At 48.5% G+C, this 18,107-nt stretch overlaps 1 protein-coding gene and 1 long non-coding RNA gene across 4 annotated transcripts in view; one reads left to right on the forward strand and one right to left on the reverse strand.

The window, feature by feature from the left end:
- Positions 1–18,107, forward strand: part of NR2C2 (nuclear receptor subfamily 2 group C member 2) — a 76,389-nt gene that overhangs the window by 56,740 nt on the left and 1,542 nt on the right. For 2 of the 3 annotated variants that reach the window (XM_033414101.2, XM_004284314.3), the window contains 11 exons: positions 388–588; positions 2,661–2,763; positions 5,019–5,198; positions 6,081–6,228; positions 6,983–7,076; positions 10,035–10,168; positions 11,122–11,299; positions 12,392–12,513; positions 13,197–13,336; positions 14,597–14,734; positions 16,115–16,220. In XM_033414101.2, the coding sequence (XP_033269992.1) occupies positions 388–588; positions 2,661–2,763; positions 5,019–5,198; positions 6,081–6,228; positions 6,983–7,076; positions 10,035–10,168; positions 11,122–11,299; positions 12,392–12,513; positions 13,197–13,336; positions 14,597–14,734; positions 16,115–16,220 (1,544 nt within the window). Of the gene's footprint in view, positions 1–387; positions 589–2,044; positions 2,363–2,660; positions 2,764–5,018; positions 5,199–6,080; positions 6,229–6,982; positions 7,077–10,034; positions 10,169–11,121; positions 11,300–12,391; positions 12,514–13,196; positions 13,337–14,596; positions 14,735–16,114; positions 16,221–18,107 lie in introns of those variants that run through there. The other variant, XM_049716028.1, reaches the window with a different exon arrangement.
- The window catches only part of LOC125965624 (uncharacterized), a 189,486-nt gene that overhangs the window by 37,414 nt on the left and 133,965 nt on the right, over positions 1–18,107 (reverse strand). The window lies entirely within an intron of this gene.

The raw sequence follows: 18,107 nt of genomic DNA on the forward strand, positions 1-18,107 counted from the left end.
CATATATGGTAAAGTGATTGCCACAAGTTTAGTTAACATTCACCATCTCATACATGTAGAAAAAAGAAAAAGGAAAAAAGTGTTTTTTTCCTTGTGATGAGAACTCTAAGGATTTACTCTCCGGACACCTTCAAGCTGACCACCTTCATACAGTTTCCCTTCCCTCCACTTCCAAAGGGCATTTTAATTCTAAAAGTAGGAGGGATGATATCATCCTAGAATAAAATTAGCTGTATGAAAACCAGTTTCTGAAAAGCTCCCTGTTGTTTTCTCTTTCCCATTTCACCGGCACTGGTGAAACTGTCCTGGACCAGCACTGACTCCGGGCCGGCGTTGGCAGCCACTGCACATGCTCCGTGAGAGCAGCCTCCGTGTTGTGTCTTGTAGATCGTGACAGACCAGCAGACAGGACAGAAGATCCAGATAGTCACCGCAGTGGACGCCTCCGGATCCCCCAAGCAGCAGTTCATCCTGACCAGCCCAGATGGAGCTGGAACTGGGAAGGTGATCCTGGCTTCCCCGGAGACCTCCAGTGCCAAGCAGCTCATATTCACCACCTCGGACAACCTTGTCCCTGGCAGGATCCAAGTAAGACCTGTTGACAGGTGTTTGTTTCAGCACTTCTGCTACTGCACTTGTTCTTGACTCTTACCTCTACCGTGGAGGCCAAATCCATCTCTAGTGGGTCCTTTGGGGACCTGCAAACATGGTGGGTTGCTGCCTCGGCTAAAGTAAAAAACCAGCAAATGAGTGGCGAGGCCCAGAAGGCAGCCGCTGCAGTGCTCAGATGGATGGAATTTGAGCCGGCAAATCAGCGGTCCCACAGGAGACTCACCTGAGCAGTTGGCATGAGCCACTGGAGAATGGTTCTCAACCAAGACCATGTGGTGGCAGCCCTTGGCCTGTGATGCTTTAGGGGCACCACCAAGGGCTGACCACAGTCAGATGAGGACCGACTTGTTCTCTTACCTCGGACTAGCCCGGCTCTTTATTCTGATCTTGTTCCTGTGAACTGCTGCCTGTGGGCCCCTCCGTTCTGCCCTGGTTCTCTCCACTCTGGCAGGCGGGATGGGGTTGGGGCAGGTACAGGAAGGAGGAGAGCAAGGGCTGGAAGAAGAGCAGGGTTATTGGGAAGCATTGAACTTCCAAGTCCAACACTCAGAGAAGCAGGGACTCAAGGCCAATGTCCCATGGTGGCCAAGCATGGAGCATGTTTAGTCCAGGTCAGGGTGCGATCCATGGTCTTGTTTGGTTCTGGTTTTTAAGTTTTTTAAAAATTTGTGGTAACATATAAAATTTACTATCTTAATAGTTTTTAGGTGTCCAGTTGAGGGGCATTAAGGACATGCACACTGTTGTGTAGCCATCACCACCACCAATCCCCAGAACTCTTCATCTTCCCAAATTGAAACTCTGTCCCCACTGAACAACTCCCGTTCCCCACCCCTCAGCCCCTGGCTACCACTATTCCACTTCCTATGGGTCTGACTACTCTAGGGACCTCACATAAGTCAAATCCTGTAATATTTGTCCTTTTGTGACTGGCTAATTTCACTGAGCACAATGTCCTCAGGTTCATCTGTGTTTTGTCTTATGTGTCAGAATTTCCTTCATTTTAAAGGCTGAATAATATTCCAGTGTATGTATAGACCACGCTTGGTTTTTCCATTCATCTGTCAGTGGACACTTGGGTTGCTTCGACCTTTACTTTGAATAATGCTGCTAAGAATCCATGTGTTTTGCAGGGAGATTTCTACTATGGAGAAAATTCAGGAAGGAAAGGGTTTTTTTCCTTCCGCTGCAGCTGGGTTCAGAACACCAATATGTTCAGCTTCCAGAGCTGTACTTTTGAGACACCTCATAATGCCATTAGTAAATACTTCCTAGTGTACATTCTGATCATCTGGAATCAGAGTTCCTCCCTGCTTGCTTCGACTCCTTGTTTTTGAAAGGATGGCTGGTGATTCTCTTGCATGTCTTATAAGAGGTCATTGCACATAATGATGTCTGTATATATTCTCACTGTACATAAATCATTTTAAGGCTTATTGTTAGTACATGATTTAATAACAGCTATTTTTCACTTTTTCATGTTGAAACCAGTTACATTACTCTTCAGATGAGCAGCACTGTGGGTCACCTAGAAAGTCACCTACAAATGAAGGAGAAATAGCAGGTTTCAGAGGCCACCTATCCTAGTCCCTCCACTGCCAGCTGCCTCATGAGAGAGCTAGTTATTTAGTCAGTAAAGCTTAATTACTTCTCTGCCAAGTAAGCCTCTCTGTGTACTTTCAAGCTGTTTCATGAGAATAGAGAAGCAACCAAAAAGACCTCGAGTATCTTCATGTTGGAGCATCCGCCTGTGAGTCCCCACACGGCCCCTACTCCTAGGTGGTTGGGGTGGCCAGATAGGAGGGTAGGTCCCTGAAAACCAGTGTCCGACCCTGGACAAGCCCACCGCCACCCACCACCGCTCAAGGGGCTTGGTCCAGATGAGCGGCCACGCCATTCCTGGTGGCATATTCAGCTGTCACATGGCATTTTCCCAGTTCTGCCCAGAGTTCTTAGAAACCTGAGATTAGGAATTCACAGTTCAACATGGCTTTGCTTAGTGCCCTGGTTTTTCATCAGCACTCTGCGTATTTCCTGATTCTTCTTAGATCGTCACGGACTCTGCTTCTGTGGAGCGTCTTCTGGGGAAGGCCGACGTCCAGCGGCCCCAGGTGGTAGAGTACTGTGTGGTGTGTGGCGACAAAGCCTCAGGTGAGTAACCAAAGGCCATGCTGGGTGCACATCAGGGGCCAACATCATGCACCAAATCTGGGGCGGGGGAGGGTTGTAGGTTTCAAAACATGAACTCCACTCTTCTTATTGGGGTGGTGATGTAAATAAGCAAATCAGTTTGTCAGATTATAAGAATCAAAAGGAAAAACCAAGAAATTATTTCTGTGATTTGTAAATCTTGGTTGGGTGTCAGTTATTTTTGTACTAGTAAGAAAGAAATTGGGACTTCCCTGGTGGTCCAGTAGTTAAGACTCCGCACTTCCACTGCAGGGGGTGAGGGTTTAATCCCTGGTCGGGGAGCCAAGATCCCACATGCCACGCACCTGCCCCCCCCCAAAAAAAAAGAGCAATCATTTCATTAGTCTGGTTAATATCGGCTCAGTTCTTTGCTGTTTCACAAGATGTGTTTGTTGTCTCTCCCTCCCTTGTCCTAACTGTAGCTGCCTCTGTCATGCCCCCAGTGTAACCCAGTGTGATAAATAGGAGGGGGCATGCGATTCTGGCTGGAGTCCCAGGGTCAGGAAAGGCCTGAAGTCACATTGGTGACCTTGATGGTTGAGTGTGTGCTGTCAGGTAAAGCAGAAGGGTGTTCCAGCTGGCGGGACCAGGGCCTGGAGAGTTTAGTGTTCCAGCTGGCGGGACCAGGGCCTGGAGAGTTTAACATCCATACCCACCATGTCTCTGGGGAAGCACTCCTGGGCTTCCATGGTTAGGAGGTGGGTACAAGGAGACTAAAGAAGATGTCTGGCCCCAAAGCTCAGACTTCAGCCTGCTAACAGTGGGAGCCATAGAGGGTAAGTGATGCTAGGGACACTGACCTGAGTTCTGAGATGACCACTTGGTTCTGCTTTATTCTGTGGTCACTACATTCGTAGGAACTTTGGATACTTTGTGGTCCTGGTTTTAAAAAAAAGAAAAAAGTGCTGAGCCAAGCTTCTTAAGAGGAAGACAACCCCAGGCAAGCACCAGCTGAAGGCCGGAAGCTCCAGCCCCGCCCGCTGATGCCTCAGGTGCTGTGCTCTCGCCCCTTCTCTGAAGCCCTCATCTGCCCCAGCAGGCAGGGGCCAGCGCTGCCTCTGTCCTCATCACCCTTTTGTTCAGATCTCTGGGCACTGGATGTGTTCTTTTCTAGTTGCTTCCTTACAGGCCTGTCTTCCCCTCCAGAATGTGCTCTTTTTTTTAGCGCAGGAACCGTGTCTGACCCCTTCATCTCTATATCCGCATCTTGTTGCTCAGCAAGGAGAGACATTCTGCAGACTTTCGAACAAGTGAATGAAGCATGTGCATAGCAGAGGCCACAGAATCTGCTTGGCTTACCCTTCTGCGCGTAAAGCTCATGACAGGCTTGCAGTGCCATTGCCTCCAGATATTAGAGATCACTCTAAGGCCTAGAGAGCCCAAGGAAATCCACTGCAAGCAAGGAAGAATGATGTCCACAGAGTCATTTCAGCATGACTCTTCTTAAAGGCACACAATTGAGACCCTCTAAGTGCAGAGTTGGAGAACGGCTCCACGTGCCAAAGCTTAGGGCTTAGGGCCATGGGTTGCTCTGCAGCCGCCGTCCACAGTGACCCTGTGAACCCTGACCCTGCAGTGTAGTTGTGACCCTGGGTTACATGAGACCAAACCAGGAGAGCATACGCGAGGACAGTCCCAGCTGGGAACGTGAGGAAGGGTAAACTCACGTACAGCTCTTTTTAATGTGGGAGGGAATTAGAACTTAGAGACCCCCAAAGTAAACAAGCTTAGAAAAAAGAACTGGCGGCCTTCCTTTGGCCTGGGCTCACACAGTCATGCCCCCGACCCCGGGTCAGTCTGGGGCCCAGGACGTGACGCACACAGAGGGAGTAAATGCGGGATGAGACTCTTTGGGCTAACAAAACACAAGCTTGTGTTTGCTCTTTGACACTTGACGGGACAGGGGAGCTGAGGGCCTTCACCAGGCAGGTCTGCAGAGCCGGGCCCGGTGAGTACAACGGATGATGCAGCCCAGCCATCATCCGCGAGCTCCTGCTGTGCACTCGGAGCACCGAGGTCGTGCCATTTACCAGCGGCCACATAACCTGTCTGAGCTTCCATTTGTCCATCATGACCTCACAGGGCTACTTTAAAGATGGTAGAAAAATGTGAAGGCCCTGGGTGCCATGCTTAGCACTCAGGCCTGTGGTTGGCCCATGGCTGCTGGCATCTGACCGTGCACACCAGTCCCCGATAGACTTACCTTTCTCTTTCAGGCCGTCACTATGGGGCTGTCAGTTGTGAAGGCTGCAAAGGTTTCTTCAAAAGGAGCGTAAGGAAAAATTTGACCTACAGCTGCCGGAGCAATCAAGACTGCATCATCAATAAACACCACCGGAACCGCTGTCAGTTTTGCCGGCTGAAAAAATGCTTAGAGATGGGCATGAAGATGGAATGTGAGTAACTATTAAAAAACCACGTGAGTTAATAAGGAGGGCAAAAGTGAGGTTTCCATGCCTGGCCTTAAAATACTCTTAACAGTATCTGCTGAGGCTTCATTTTGGTTCACCTTCAGGGTCAGCTCAGTGATGCGGCGCTGATACCACTAGGATTGGTTGGTTTCCACAGTGGGAACCTAGTCCAGATAATTTGGGAGGCAGCATGTGGAGTGGGATGAACACAGGCTTTGGGGTAAAGCTGATACCACGTCAGCTCCAGCCCTGCCCCCAGGAGCCGGGAGGCCTTGGGAAGTCATGTGGCCTCTGAGCCACAGGTCCCCATCCATGAAATAGCACCCTTGCCTTCCTTACATGATGTGTCTGGGGTCCTCTTTTCTTCTGCAAAGGTCTGTTTTCTTCATTTGTTTCTGGCATGTGTTCTTGCTCTTGTACCAGATGCTGAAGGAAGAGGTCACTGGTGTCACGTAAAATGGAGCCCCACTGACAGTTAGCAGAAGCTGTCCAGCTCGAGTTGGGCATTAGGATGCTTCCTTTTCCACGTGGGGCATGGGCAGCTCTCTGTTAAGGGCCCACCTGAGGGGGTGTTTCTCCTCCTGGAGAGAGTCCTGTGAGCAGCAGGAAGTGACAGAATGATACCCACACAAACACCACTCGGTCCTTTCTTGGCCATGGCACCCGCCATCTTGAGTTCCTTTAGATTTGACAACACTTTGGCTTTGAGCCTTTCTCTCCTTTGGCTGCAAAATCCACTGTGGAAGTTGAGCCAGGCGTGTCTAGCACCGAGCTTATCCCGACAGCAGTGGGCTTAGTCAAGAGGACTCCTACCTCTCCCGTGAAGGATGTGGTTTTTAAACATGGGTATTTCTGTTGTGATTTAAGCTGTGCAGAGTGAACGGAAGCCCTTTGATGTGCAGCGGGAGAAACCAAGCAATTGTGCTGCTTCAACGGAGAAAATCTATATCCGGAAGGACCTGAGAAGTCCTCTGATAGCCACACCAACATTTGTGGCAGATAAAGATGGAGCAAGGTCAGTCCCTGTGTTGACAAAGGGCGACACTGTAATCAGCCTTTGGAGCTGATTAGGGGAAGCACAGATATTCCTTGGAAAGGGGGCTTATGTGGCTCCCCACCTGAGGGCCACAGCCTTGAGTCTTGTCTTGCCTTATCCCACCCTTTTTGGAGCCACTCTAGTCACACCTCTGTCCAGGCCTGAGGATGGTTGATTTAGGATGGGGTCAGAATGTCTCCTCTCCCAGGTGCTGGGATTATGTGCTGTAGTTCAGGCATCATTCTTGCAGGAAAACAGTTGTTCCATCACTCAGGAATGGGGCTTTTTTGCAGTAGAGATAAAAGGCCTAAGACCCAGGTGTGGTCTAGATGGTGCCACAAGTCAATTTATATGTGTTTTTTTTTTTAATGTAATCTATCAAACTTAAAGGAACAGAAAGAGGGAAACAAGAAATCCAAAATGTATCATGGCAAGCGCTAGAGTTGGGAATGCCCTGGTGATACTCTGAGATCAGGTTAGCATTCCTGGCACAGCAGTGGACGTGGAAGCCTGGGGGGATGTGCGGTCTGTGTCATCCTGTCTCAGGCTGCAGACCCGGCTCTGCACATCTCATTGTAGAGAGAAGGGGGTTGGTGAGTCACTCGGTGGCTGAGTCTAGTGAGCTTTTCTATTGCTCAGCCTTGCAGATGTAGACGGGACAGGTAAACGCAGCCTGATCACACTGTGCATTAAATGTTGGAAGCTACTCTGGGTTTCTTTATGTCTTAAATAGACAAACAGGTCTTCTTGATCCAGGGATGCTTGTGAACATCCAGCAGCCTTTGATACGTGAGGATGGTACGGTTCTCCTGGCCACAGATTCCAAGGTGATGTTCTCTCCTCATGCCTTCTCCACTTTTATGTCTCAGTGCAGGCTGCTTCTCTGAATGTGTGCACCCACCTTCTTCTTGGCCTTCAGACTAAGTTGAGGCCGTGGCCTTCTGCATCTCCATTTACTTCTGATACAGCCGTGCTGTGATTCGTTTCAGGGATGCCAATGGCTTTTTGGCAACTCAGTCAGAGCTGGCTGGTCATGGTCACTTAACATGTCAGGGTCTAGAGTTCAATTTGGTGAAAATTCTGTGGTTCACTTCTAAGATTTTCCCCCCTAGTGACGCACATTGGCAAACTACGGGCAGGCTGAGGAAGAGCTCCTTATCCTAAGATGGCCTTTTGCAGGAGTCCCTGGTTCCTTTTTATTAGATGACCTGCAGGAAGAAGTCCAGCCAGGATTCTGGCAGCTCCAACCCGGACAGAGCAGGTCAGCTACAGGGAATCCAACTTGCGGACAGAGATGTTTGTCATCCCAAGAAAGAGACAGCTGGCTGCCTCCCGTGGAGATACGTGAGGAGAGGGGGTTTTATCCAGGCAAGGGAGCCCATTGCTTCTCTCACCTTATTGTCCCTGATATAACTCGAGCAACGATGAAGCGGCGGCAGCCCCACTGAGCCCCAAAGTCTCTGCTCTGGAAGGAGCGACTTAGAACAGCGCTGGCGTTGCTGCCGCCCTCAGAGCCAGAGCTGGGCCTGCAGGCTCCCCTCTCATCTGCTGTCATGCACATGTGGCACGTTAAGGAACGTCCTCTTCTGGGAAAGGAAAGGCAAAAATGAGAGCCGATGGACAGCTGCCCTCCACCCATTGGTCCCTGGCTGGGCTTTGAGCCTGTTGTCCTCGGGCGGTGGTGATGAATCATGCCTGGCTCATTGCCTTAACCCGGCAGACGTGCAGGACAGTGACTGACCACCTGGTGGGGTGGACACACCGTAAGCCCGAAAGTAAGGCCTGAGCACCCTGAACTCCTGATGGCAGGGGGTTGCGCAGCCCCTGTCCCGTGTGCCACCCGCACAGAGGCTGGTACTGAGCCGGCCACCCCATGCCCTCCCGTCCCCACCCCAGCGCCCACCAGGCAGGGGTGTTGGGAAACCTGAGTAAGTTAATTTGGTAAAGCATGCAGTGCCCACTGCGTAAACGCTGGCTGCTAGGAGTTGTTGTGGTCGCTGCACCGAGGAGAAGGAGCACCAAGCTGTGCGGTGGTGAGTGAGCTGTAGTGAAGGCAGCAGCTGCAGGTCATAGCCAGGCCCTGCCCGCCGCTCCTCCAGGACGTGGAAGTGACAGGACCCACCCCAGAAGCTTGTCATGAATAATAGAACATATGCAGAGCCCCTTAAAGGTAGCTATTTTCAGAAGCTGATTTTTAAACTTTTACTACGAAACAATTATACATTCAAAATCATTTACTTTGAATAAATACAAAGATACCACAGTGCTGCATGCTCCCTTCACCCAGTCTCTCCCGGAGGCCGTGTCTTGCAGAGCCATAGCACAGGATCAGGACCAGGGCAGGATATGGGGACAGGGGTGGGTATCGTTCTTTTTCTTTTTTTCACCCTTCAACTTTTTCCCTTCAACATATCTATCATGACGACCTACATCTTTTACCAGCTGCATGATATTCTGCTGTGGTGGTTCTGTGATTTATTAACCACATCTCTGTTTATGATCTTTTCTACTGATTCTAGTTTTTCATTTTTATAATCAAGATACAGCAGACATGTTTGTATACGTATCTTGGTTTATTTGTTTGAGTATATCTTTGGCTTTCTTTTTTTTTAGTTGAGATGTAATTCCCATACCAAAAAGTTTACCCTTTTAGTGTACAATTCAGTGGTTTTCAGTATATTCACAAGATTGTTACAACCATCCCCTCTATCTAATTACACTATCTAATTCCAGAGCATTTTCATCACCCCAAAAAGAAACCCTGAATCCATTAAGCAGTCACTGCCCCTTCTTCCCACTCCTGACCCCTGCCAGCCACTCACTTTCTGACTATGGTTTTGTCAATTCTGGACATTTCATATAAGGGGAAATCATACAATATGTAGCCTTTTGTGACTGGCTTCTTTCTCTTATCATAATGTTTTCAAGGTTCATCCATGTTGTGGCCTGTATCAGTACTTTATTCATTTTTATTGCCAAATAATATGCCATTGAATAGCTATATCATGTGTTATTTATCCATTTGTCAGCTGATGAGCATTTGAGTTGTTTCTACTTTTTCCCTATTAGGAATAATGCTGCTGTGAACATTGTGTACAAGGTTTTCTGTGCACATATGTTTTAATTTCTCTTACATATGTACCTAGGAATGGAATTGCTGTTGTCATATAACAGCTCTACGTTTAAACTTTTGAAGAATGTTTTCCATAGCACCTGCACCATTTTACTTTCCTTCCAGCAGTGTATGAGAGTTCCAATTTTTCCACATCCTCGTCAACACTTGTAGTTATCTGTCTTGACTGTGACCATCCTAGTGGGTATAAAGTGATATCTCATTGTGGTTTTTATTTGCATTTTTAACTAGCTTATTTGTCTTTTTCTTATTAAGCTGTAAGAGCTCTTTAGATATTCTGGCTACTAAACCATTATCAGATGTATAATTTGCAAAAATTTCCTCCCATTCTCTGGGTTGTGTTTTGTGTGTGGGGAGAGAGAGATTGTCTTTTTACTTTCTTGATAATGTCTTTTGAAGCACAAAAGTTTAAATTTTGGTGACATCCAGCTTATCTGTTTTTGTTCTGTCATTTTATCGCATGCGTAGGTTTGTGTAACTACCATCACAATCAAGATACAGAACTGTTTCATCACCAAAAAGCTCTTCCTCTCACTGCCCCATCATAGCCGTACCCCCATAGAAGCTGTTTTTAAAGCAACATTAAACCTTCATTGCCCTGAGAGTCTGGTATATGTGTTCATCTTTAATATTATTATTTTCTGATTAACAGGCTGAAACAAGCCAGGGAGCCCTGGGCACACTGGCAAATGTAGTAACTTCCCTTGCCAACCTAAGTGAATCCCTTAACAATGGTGACACTTCAGAAATGCAGCCAGAGGACCAGTCTGCAAGTGAGATTACTCGGTACGAACCCATGAGGGTGGAGGCCCCTCCTGACATACACACAGGCATGGCGTTGTGAGGGTGGGTGGCAGCATTTTGACACCCACCCTGTATTTAATCAAGGATTGCAAAATTGTCCCAGTGCCCCTGCATGTCTGTCTTCTTTCAAATTTTAACTATGGGAATGTGGATGCATTTTATTACATGACATAAAACAGTCTAAAAACTCTTCATTCCAGATAATAAACTAAATTGAGTAACTCAGTGGAAGCAGGGGAAGAGATGTTACTTGTATTGGTCACTGCTTATGGTGCCTAAACATCAGTAGTGCATCCCCTTTCCCACTTCTGTTTATATTATGTATCTTTTTTCCAAGTATTGAGTTTAGAGCTTAAATCGATTCATCAGGGTAGACAGAGATGAGCTGTTAGATGGCACCAGCTGGTCCAGACACCTGTTCCCGCTGCCAAGGGTGTGTTCTCTTTGCAGCTGGGCCGCTAGGTTTGCTCCTTTCCTATTGGGCCAGCCACTCCTGCCCCTCTTGCCAGGCCAGGCAGGTGCATGGCCGGGGCCACTCAGGTGCACCAGTCCTCATGTTCACTTGTGGTCTGGTAGAAAATTAAAATCTGGATCCAGTGGAAAGAGGATGGGATTTGAGTTAGGTCGAATTCTGGTTCTACCACTTACTAGTTGGGTGTTCTTGGAAAAGTTAGCTTTCACATCTGTAAGATGGAGAGAATTCTACCTTGGAGAGTAGTTGTGAAAAACAAATTACATGTGAAAATAAATATCTAGCTTAGCACCCAAGGCACCATGGAGACAGCATGTGGAAGCCGCCGCCCCTCCTCTCAGCATGTCAGAGTTAATTATCTTTTCCCCAGTGTGTTGTTCCTTAAATTACGTCTCAGCTAGAGCTCTTCTCCTCATAGAAGCTGTGGACTCACAACACTTGCTTGCTATGTTTTTGCTCGCAGGGCATTCGACACCTTAGCTAAAGCACTTAACACCACAGACAGCTCCTCACCTCCAAGCCTGGCGGATGGGATAGACGGCAGTGGAGGAGGGAGCATCCACGTCATCAGCAGAGACCAGTCCACACCCATCATTGAGGTCGAAGGCCCCCTCCTTTCAGACACTCACGTCACATTTAAGGTGAGTGTGTGTAGCTGGGAGAGGAGCTCTGTGCCCAGGCTGGTCTCAGTTAAAAAAAAGAAACCTTGAAGTGAGCTCATTTTTCATACGGTTGTGTTTGATCAGGATCTTGTGTTCCAGAACAATGTTCCCATTATGAAGCATTTTCACTGTCTTTTGCTCACTTGGCTGTTTGGCTCTGCCGGTAACCCTGAAGCAGGCGTGGCCACCTGTCATGGCCAAGACAGGCTGATGCGGGCTGCTCTGCCGTCCGCCTTCCCATGATGACCTGGCTTCAGCATAGGCTCAGGCAGGCCCTTTGTCTGTTCCAGCAGGCGTTCCCAGCCATTGGGCCTGACCTCTTGCCCTCTAGAGCCACAGAAAGTAGATCTCAGATATACTTGAAGACTGGGTCAGGTCCCCACAGTCTTCCCTGCACTCACCTCCCCGGCCTCACTTCTCCAGGACACTGCCAGCCTCCCTGAGCCCCTGGTCTCTAGGTCTGCAGATTGAGTCTTCAGTTCCCCTCGTATTCTCCACTAGAGAGATCTGGCCAATCACTTAGGAAGACTGAGTCCCTGCCATAGTTGTCCAAGGGTGCCAAGAACACAGGTCACCAGTGGGATTCCAGCTTCAGAGGCATTCAAGCCTCTTCTAGACAGTGGGGCTCCCGGAACCCAGCCCGACATCCTGGTGGTGGTGTGTCCTCCTCCTGCCATCTGGGCTCCTGCTCAGCTCTCATTCACTGTTCCCTGAGGCCACCTGCCAAATCCCTGCTAGCCTGTGGAGCCGACCCGTCCCCGACTTTGAGTTAGACTTGAATCCATGGCTCAAAATGGAATTGCCTTAGAACAAGTACCAGTGTAGTTGAAGCAGAGTTGAGATGTATGTCTTTGTGAGGATAAGCTGGGAGGTCCCCGTCCTCCCACATTCTAGGGGCCATCAGACCCTAGTTCACTGGGCAGGACCCCACAGGGAGTCAGTGCCGGCCCCCCTGCAGAGGACATATGTTTCACAAGGATGCTCTGCACGGGGGCTTCAGTGTCAGAGACTGGTGTTGACGAGCTGCCCCTGTCACTTGGTCACCCCCGTGCTGTGTGCTCTCTCTCGCAGCTCACGATGCCCAGCCCGATGCCCGAGTACCTCAACGTGCACTACATCTGCGAGTCCGCGTCCCGCCTGCTCTTCCTCTCCATGCACTGGGCCAGGTCCATCCCGGCCTTTCAGGCACTTGGGTAAGTGGCTTTTTTCTCTGTGTGTATCCTTGGGCAGGGCCTTTCCTGCTCTAGGAATGGCCTGGAAGATCTCTGAGGGCCCTTCCAGTTTGTTCCTTTGGCCCGATTTGCTTGTTAAATACAGTTGGTGGACTGGTAGCAAGGGGACAACCTTGGTGGCCAAGGCTGCAGTGTTCCTCAGACCTTTATTGTGCCTTCTCCATGTGCCTTGGACTTGGTGCTAGGAGCAGGGGATGGACTGGAATGGAAGGCAGGAGTCGTCCTGTGATCTTGAGACAAATACAGGGTACTGCGTCTGGGGGCTTCTGAGATGAAGACAGATTGTCTCGAGGTGCATCAGCCGTGCTGTCCTGAGCGTAGATTCCCCCCTCCTCCCTGCTGCAGCCCCAGCTCCTCCCTGGCAGGCTGGGTGTGTCTCTACCTTTTGGAGCCCACCCTCGGGCTCTCAGTCCTTTGATCGCTGCAGCCTCTTGTGACAGAACCATACCAGGGCTGTTAAGGGAATAGTTTCTCCTCAGAGGGACTTCAGTTAAGGCAGTCACAGACAGTGGTGTTTGTGAAGAACAATCCTGGGCATTCCATAGGCCTTCAGCAAATACATGGTGACACAACTTGTTTGGGACACGCGGGGGCTTGGAGGAGTGCCACCGGCCCCCGCACCCACCACGCCTCTGTGTCCCCAGGCAGGACTGCAACACCAGCCTGGTGCGGGCCTGCTGGAACGAGCTCTTCACCCTCGGCCTGGCCCAGTGCGCCCAGGTCATGAGCCTCTCCACCATCCTGGCCGCCATTGTCAACCACCTGCAGAACAGCATCCAGGAAGGTAGGGCAGGGGCTGCGGGTGAGGACGGCTCCGTCTCAGCTGGCCCTCTGCATAGCCAGCCTGTGTCCCACAGCGTCCCTTACCCGTCAGAATGTTTAAATTTCTACCCGACTGCCTTCTTTTCATATAATGAAGAGGAAAGGAAAAAAATAATTGGGAAAAGGTGCTGATTTCCGACATACAGACATTGAGTGATGTTTGCAGAACAGTCACAGCTTCTGTTTTCAGCTTCATTGACAGGTTGCCCTTTCATGTATCTCACAAATCCTCACAACCCTGTACAGTAGAAACTGTTATGTCAGGGTTACATATGGGAAGACCAGGTCCCAGTAAGGTCCCTGGCTTGCCCGGGATAAAGCAGCAAGTGGAAGAGCTGGGGACTGGGGCACAGACCTGGGTCATGTGACCCCCTAGTCCAGAGCATGAATGAACAAGTGAGTCTCTTATTATGAGATCTGTGCAACCACCTGACATCGGGTGGTCAGGTCCCAGCCGTATCAGGGCTGGGGAGTAGCCGGGGTGGTCTCCACAAGCTGCACATCCGCAGCACACTGAAGACACTGTCAAGGGAGCCCACGCTGCCCAGTGTCTAGACTATCCCTGCAGATCACACTTGCATCTGAGGTGGAGTTGAATTGCTTTTTCAATCAGTCATCCCAGTGTTTGAGACCTAGGAGTGTGAGTCACCTAGTCACACCTTCGTTTTTCTAGTTATTCCTTTGGAATAGTTATATAATGGTGATTTTTAAAACCCTGTAACATTTTATTGAATTTTAGGTTTGTTCGCAAACGAGCTTTAGTTTTATTTTTAACTGAATATAAGAATACTGCCTTCAGCAAGATACTGTCATGAAGACTAAATCAGACAACGGATAAAATTATTTTGACAACTAAAAAATGCCAACGTGTTCAGGTTGACAAATATTTATTCAGTTCCTGCAGAGACTTGGAAAGAATTGACCTTGATAAGAACTGGCATGTGGGCCTTCAGCACCTGCAGGCCAAAGGTGCTGCCCAGGGTGGGGCCGGGGAGAATCACTGGTCTTGGAGGTCGTTACTGAGGCAGAATATTAACAGAGTGGAATCTGAGTGCCTGTTGTCATTTCACCTATAACTGGAAAATGAGGCTCTTGAGATAACTGGTTTTTCATTTAAAAGTGAAATTATTCTCTCATTTTTTTCAATATGTGGCCCCTCAAAGCAGCTCATGTTATTGCTCTCATTAGCCTCTCTCAGAGGATCTGTGATGTTGATTTCTAGATAAACTTTCTGGCGACCGGATAAAGCAAGTCATGGAGCACATCTGGAAGCTTCAGGAGTTCTGTAACAGTATGGCGAAGCTGGATATAGACGGCTATGAGTATGCATACCTTAAAGCTATAGTTCTCTTTAGCCCCGGTAAGATATGCAGTGGTCACGGTCACTCAACGACGGTTTTCCACCTGTGTCTACTGATATTTCTGAACATGAGCATGTTTGTCAGGTTATCAGCAGTGTAGAGAGAGCCCTGCCACACTGTGTGTGACTGAATGTTCCTGTAATGTGTGTTTTGCTAGCTAACATAAATACATACGTTCTTTTAAAGTCCTGTCTTTATATTCCCAAAGAAATATGCTGTAGTGCCGGGTAACTTCATATGCTAAATAGATATCATCTGTATCCTAACTAAGCCATTGGCTAAATAAGACTACAGCAAACAAAATTGAGTACACATTTGGCCCTCTGTATCCACGGGTTCTGTATCAGTGGATTCACAACCATGAATCAAAAATATTCAAGGAAAAGTATATTCCAGGAGTTCCAAAAAGCAAAATTTATTTTGCCACGCACCAGCAACTAGGTACAACTATTTACATAGCATTTATAATGTATTAGGTATTAGAAGTAATCTAGAGGTGATTTAAAAGTATACGGAAAGATACGTGTAGGTTATATGCAAATACTATACCATTTAACGTAAAGGACATGAGCATCAGTGGATTTGGTATCCATGGGGGGTTCCTGGAACCAATCCCCTGTAGATACCGAGGGATGACTATACTACCACCCAGTGTCCTTTTTTTGTTTTGATTTGTTCTGTTTTGCTCTTTGCTAATTTTTAGGTATGTTAGCACTTATAATCCAGTACAGATTGAAACTGCACAAGTTTACCCACAGTCTCTGTAGGGCAGTAGCAGCAGCAGCTGCAGGGCATGCCAAAAGGTGTGGTCACAGCAGATGAAGAAGAGGCAGCGGGACTGTTGGTGGAAAGTAAGAGTCGACCGGGCTGGCCTCACTCACTCCCCGTCAGCTCTTCTCTCTGAGCCACCTGAGAGGCCACTTGGTGACTGTTGTCCTTGACAGCAGGGGTGGACCCAGCTTAACCTCTCTGTCCCACTGCCCTGGTCCCCTACTCATGAATAACAAAATAGCTAATAAAAGTGGGAGACACTATGTGATTAAATATCTAGAGAGCAGATGATAATTTCTAATTTCATGTGGTATATGTTGTCTGGAGTAAGGAAGGAAGCCACAGGTCTAGAACCAGCCCCAGTGGGGCTGCTGAGGCTGGTGTGAGCACCCAGGGGCCACACCTCTCCTGGGAACCTTCAGGTGTGGCAGAGCACAGAGGAAGAGCCAGTGTTCTAGCAAGAGTATCCAAACTACACCAGCCTTCAGAGCTCAATCTATTGCACTTGAGAAATTTGTCAGAAGTTTTACTAAAAATAAGTACTGAGACGTCTGCAAATGAGGCTTTCCAAATACAGAAGACAATTTGGGGTACTTTTATTTTTTCAGATCATCCAGGTTTGACCAGCACAAGCCAGATTGAAAAATTCCAAGAAAAGGCACAGATGGAGTTGCAGGACTATGTTCAGAAAACCTACTCGGAAGACACCTACCGGTGAGGCACACGGGCACAATGGGGGCGAGGCTGGATCTGTAGCTGCAGATATCAGTTACATTGGCCTTCCCATTGCTGGCAGCCTGGTAGAGCCTCCATTTGATCACACTTTAATTCTTGCATTTTACGGCTGAAAATGGAGTGGGGAGGGTCAGGAGTCCTAGGCCATCCCAGTGTTGCTGGGTGACTGGGTGAGACCTTGGGTTATTGCTCTTTAATTTGAGGGGTTGGGAGCCGTGATCTCCTTTGGGGCTGATGTTGTGTGTGAGATGAGTTCTTACGGAGACTCCGCTTGCCCAGAACAGTCGGCAGCTCTGCCCGCCTGCCCCGCATTCACTGAGGAGACGGTGCTAGACAAAAGGGTTTCCTTGACAGAAGCCAAATCTGACCCCTAGAAAGAGTGACTGGGTTGGACAAAGTAGTAATTTAATCCTCACATAAACTGATTTTTTCAAGTTCCTTTATTTGGGTGAAAATTTATGATGTTTGGGCAGCAGGAAAAAAATGTTATCTGTATGCCTTTCTCATGCAGCTTTGACCAGGAAAGTTGTTCTGAAATAGGGCAGAATGTGCTGGCAGGCTTTCCCTCCAGCTGAGGAGTGGAAGAGCTCTTTCCTCGTGACCTCTTCTAACCCACTGGAGGCTATGTGAACTTCTGGGGCCTGTCAAGCATAGTGTTTCCCTCCCCACCTTCCCCCATCATGTCCTCTGCAGACAGACCTCAGTCAATAGGTGCCCTGTGGGCCTGAGTGCCCCAGCCCCAGGGGGACAGTTTCTCTGGTGTGACTGGGGGCCTGTGGCGGGCCTGGCTGGCAGAGAGCCTGCCTCTGCTTTAGGCACGCCGCCATGGCCATACACAGCTTTTGCCAAAGCAGGATCCATTTTCTACTGGAGTCACTGAAGACCTCACAATGAATCTAGAATGGTTTGTCTCATTGCATACAAAGTGGCAACACACCCACACCAGAGCTCATACAGCCAGGCGTGTGGGCGTGCTGTCCCCTGAGGAGGCTCTGGGCCCAATCCACACAGAGCCTGTGGCCAGAAGAGGCTGAAAAAGCTCCTCTGGGGCTGCTGGCAGAGCACCAGCACACAAGAATTGCCTTGACGATGGCAGCTCTCTGGCCTTTGAAAGTACATGTTTCTGAAAAATTCCTGAATCACTACTCCTGGTCCAGTCAGGGACCCTGGGGGAGAAGAGGGCAAGCCAGGTAGGTGATTTGGGGCCAGAAATGAGAGCAGGGGCGCTCTCTCATAGCACTCGGGAACACTCAGTTCCCAAAGAAAAGGCCCTAGAATGGTTGCGTCCTGTTTATACAGTCATTGCTTTACTCTGTCCCATCCTTAGGCCTTTTCTCATGCTGTTTGTTCCTCCTGAAATCCTCTCCCATCCTTTGCATCTCTGCTGATAGGAACCTTAGCCAGCGTCTAAGGCCCAGCTAGATATCCTCCCTGACTGGGCTTTGCTGACTTCCCGAGACCCTTCAGCCTGTCGGCCCCTTGGCACCTTTGGGTGCCCTGCCAGACACCATGGCTGGGCAAATGGATGATGGTGCTGGAATACTGCTTTCATAATACAAATATATTTTCCCCTTTCAAAAATAACGTTCAGTGTAGAAAAAATTAGAACATTCTGGAAAGCAAAAAGAAAACTTTTAGCTCTTTGTAAATACCACTTCCCTGTTAACGTTTTATGTATTTACTTCCAGTAATTTCTTAGTATGTGCAACTGGAATCAGAAAATAGAAAATAAGGTTTCGTGACCTTTTTTTCACTTAATATTCAGTGGGCATGTATACATTCTTCTAAATCATTTTCCATGGCTAAGGAGATGCCATAATTTCATCATTTCCCTACTTATGAAAATATCAGTCGTTTCAAGACTGG

This window comes from Orcinus orca, chromosome 10 (genome assembly GCF_937001465.1).
Source record: "Orcinus orca chromosome 10, mOrcOrc1.1, whole genome shotgun sequence".
Lineage (NCBI taxonomy): Eukaryota > Metazoa > Chordata > Mammalia > Artiodactyla > Delphinidae > Orcinus > Orcinus orca.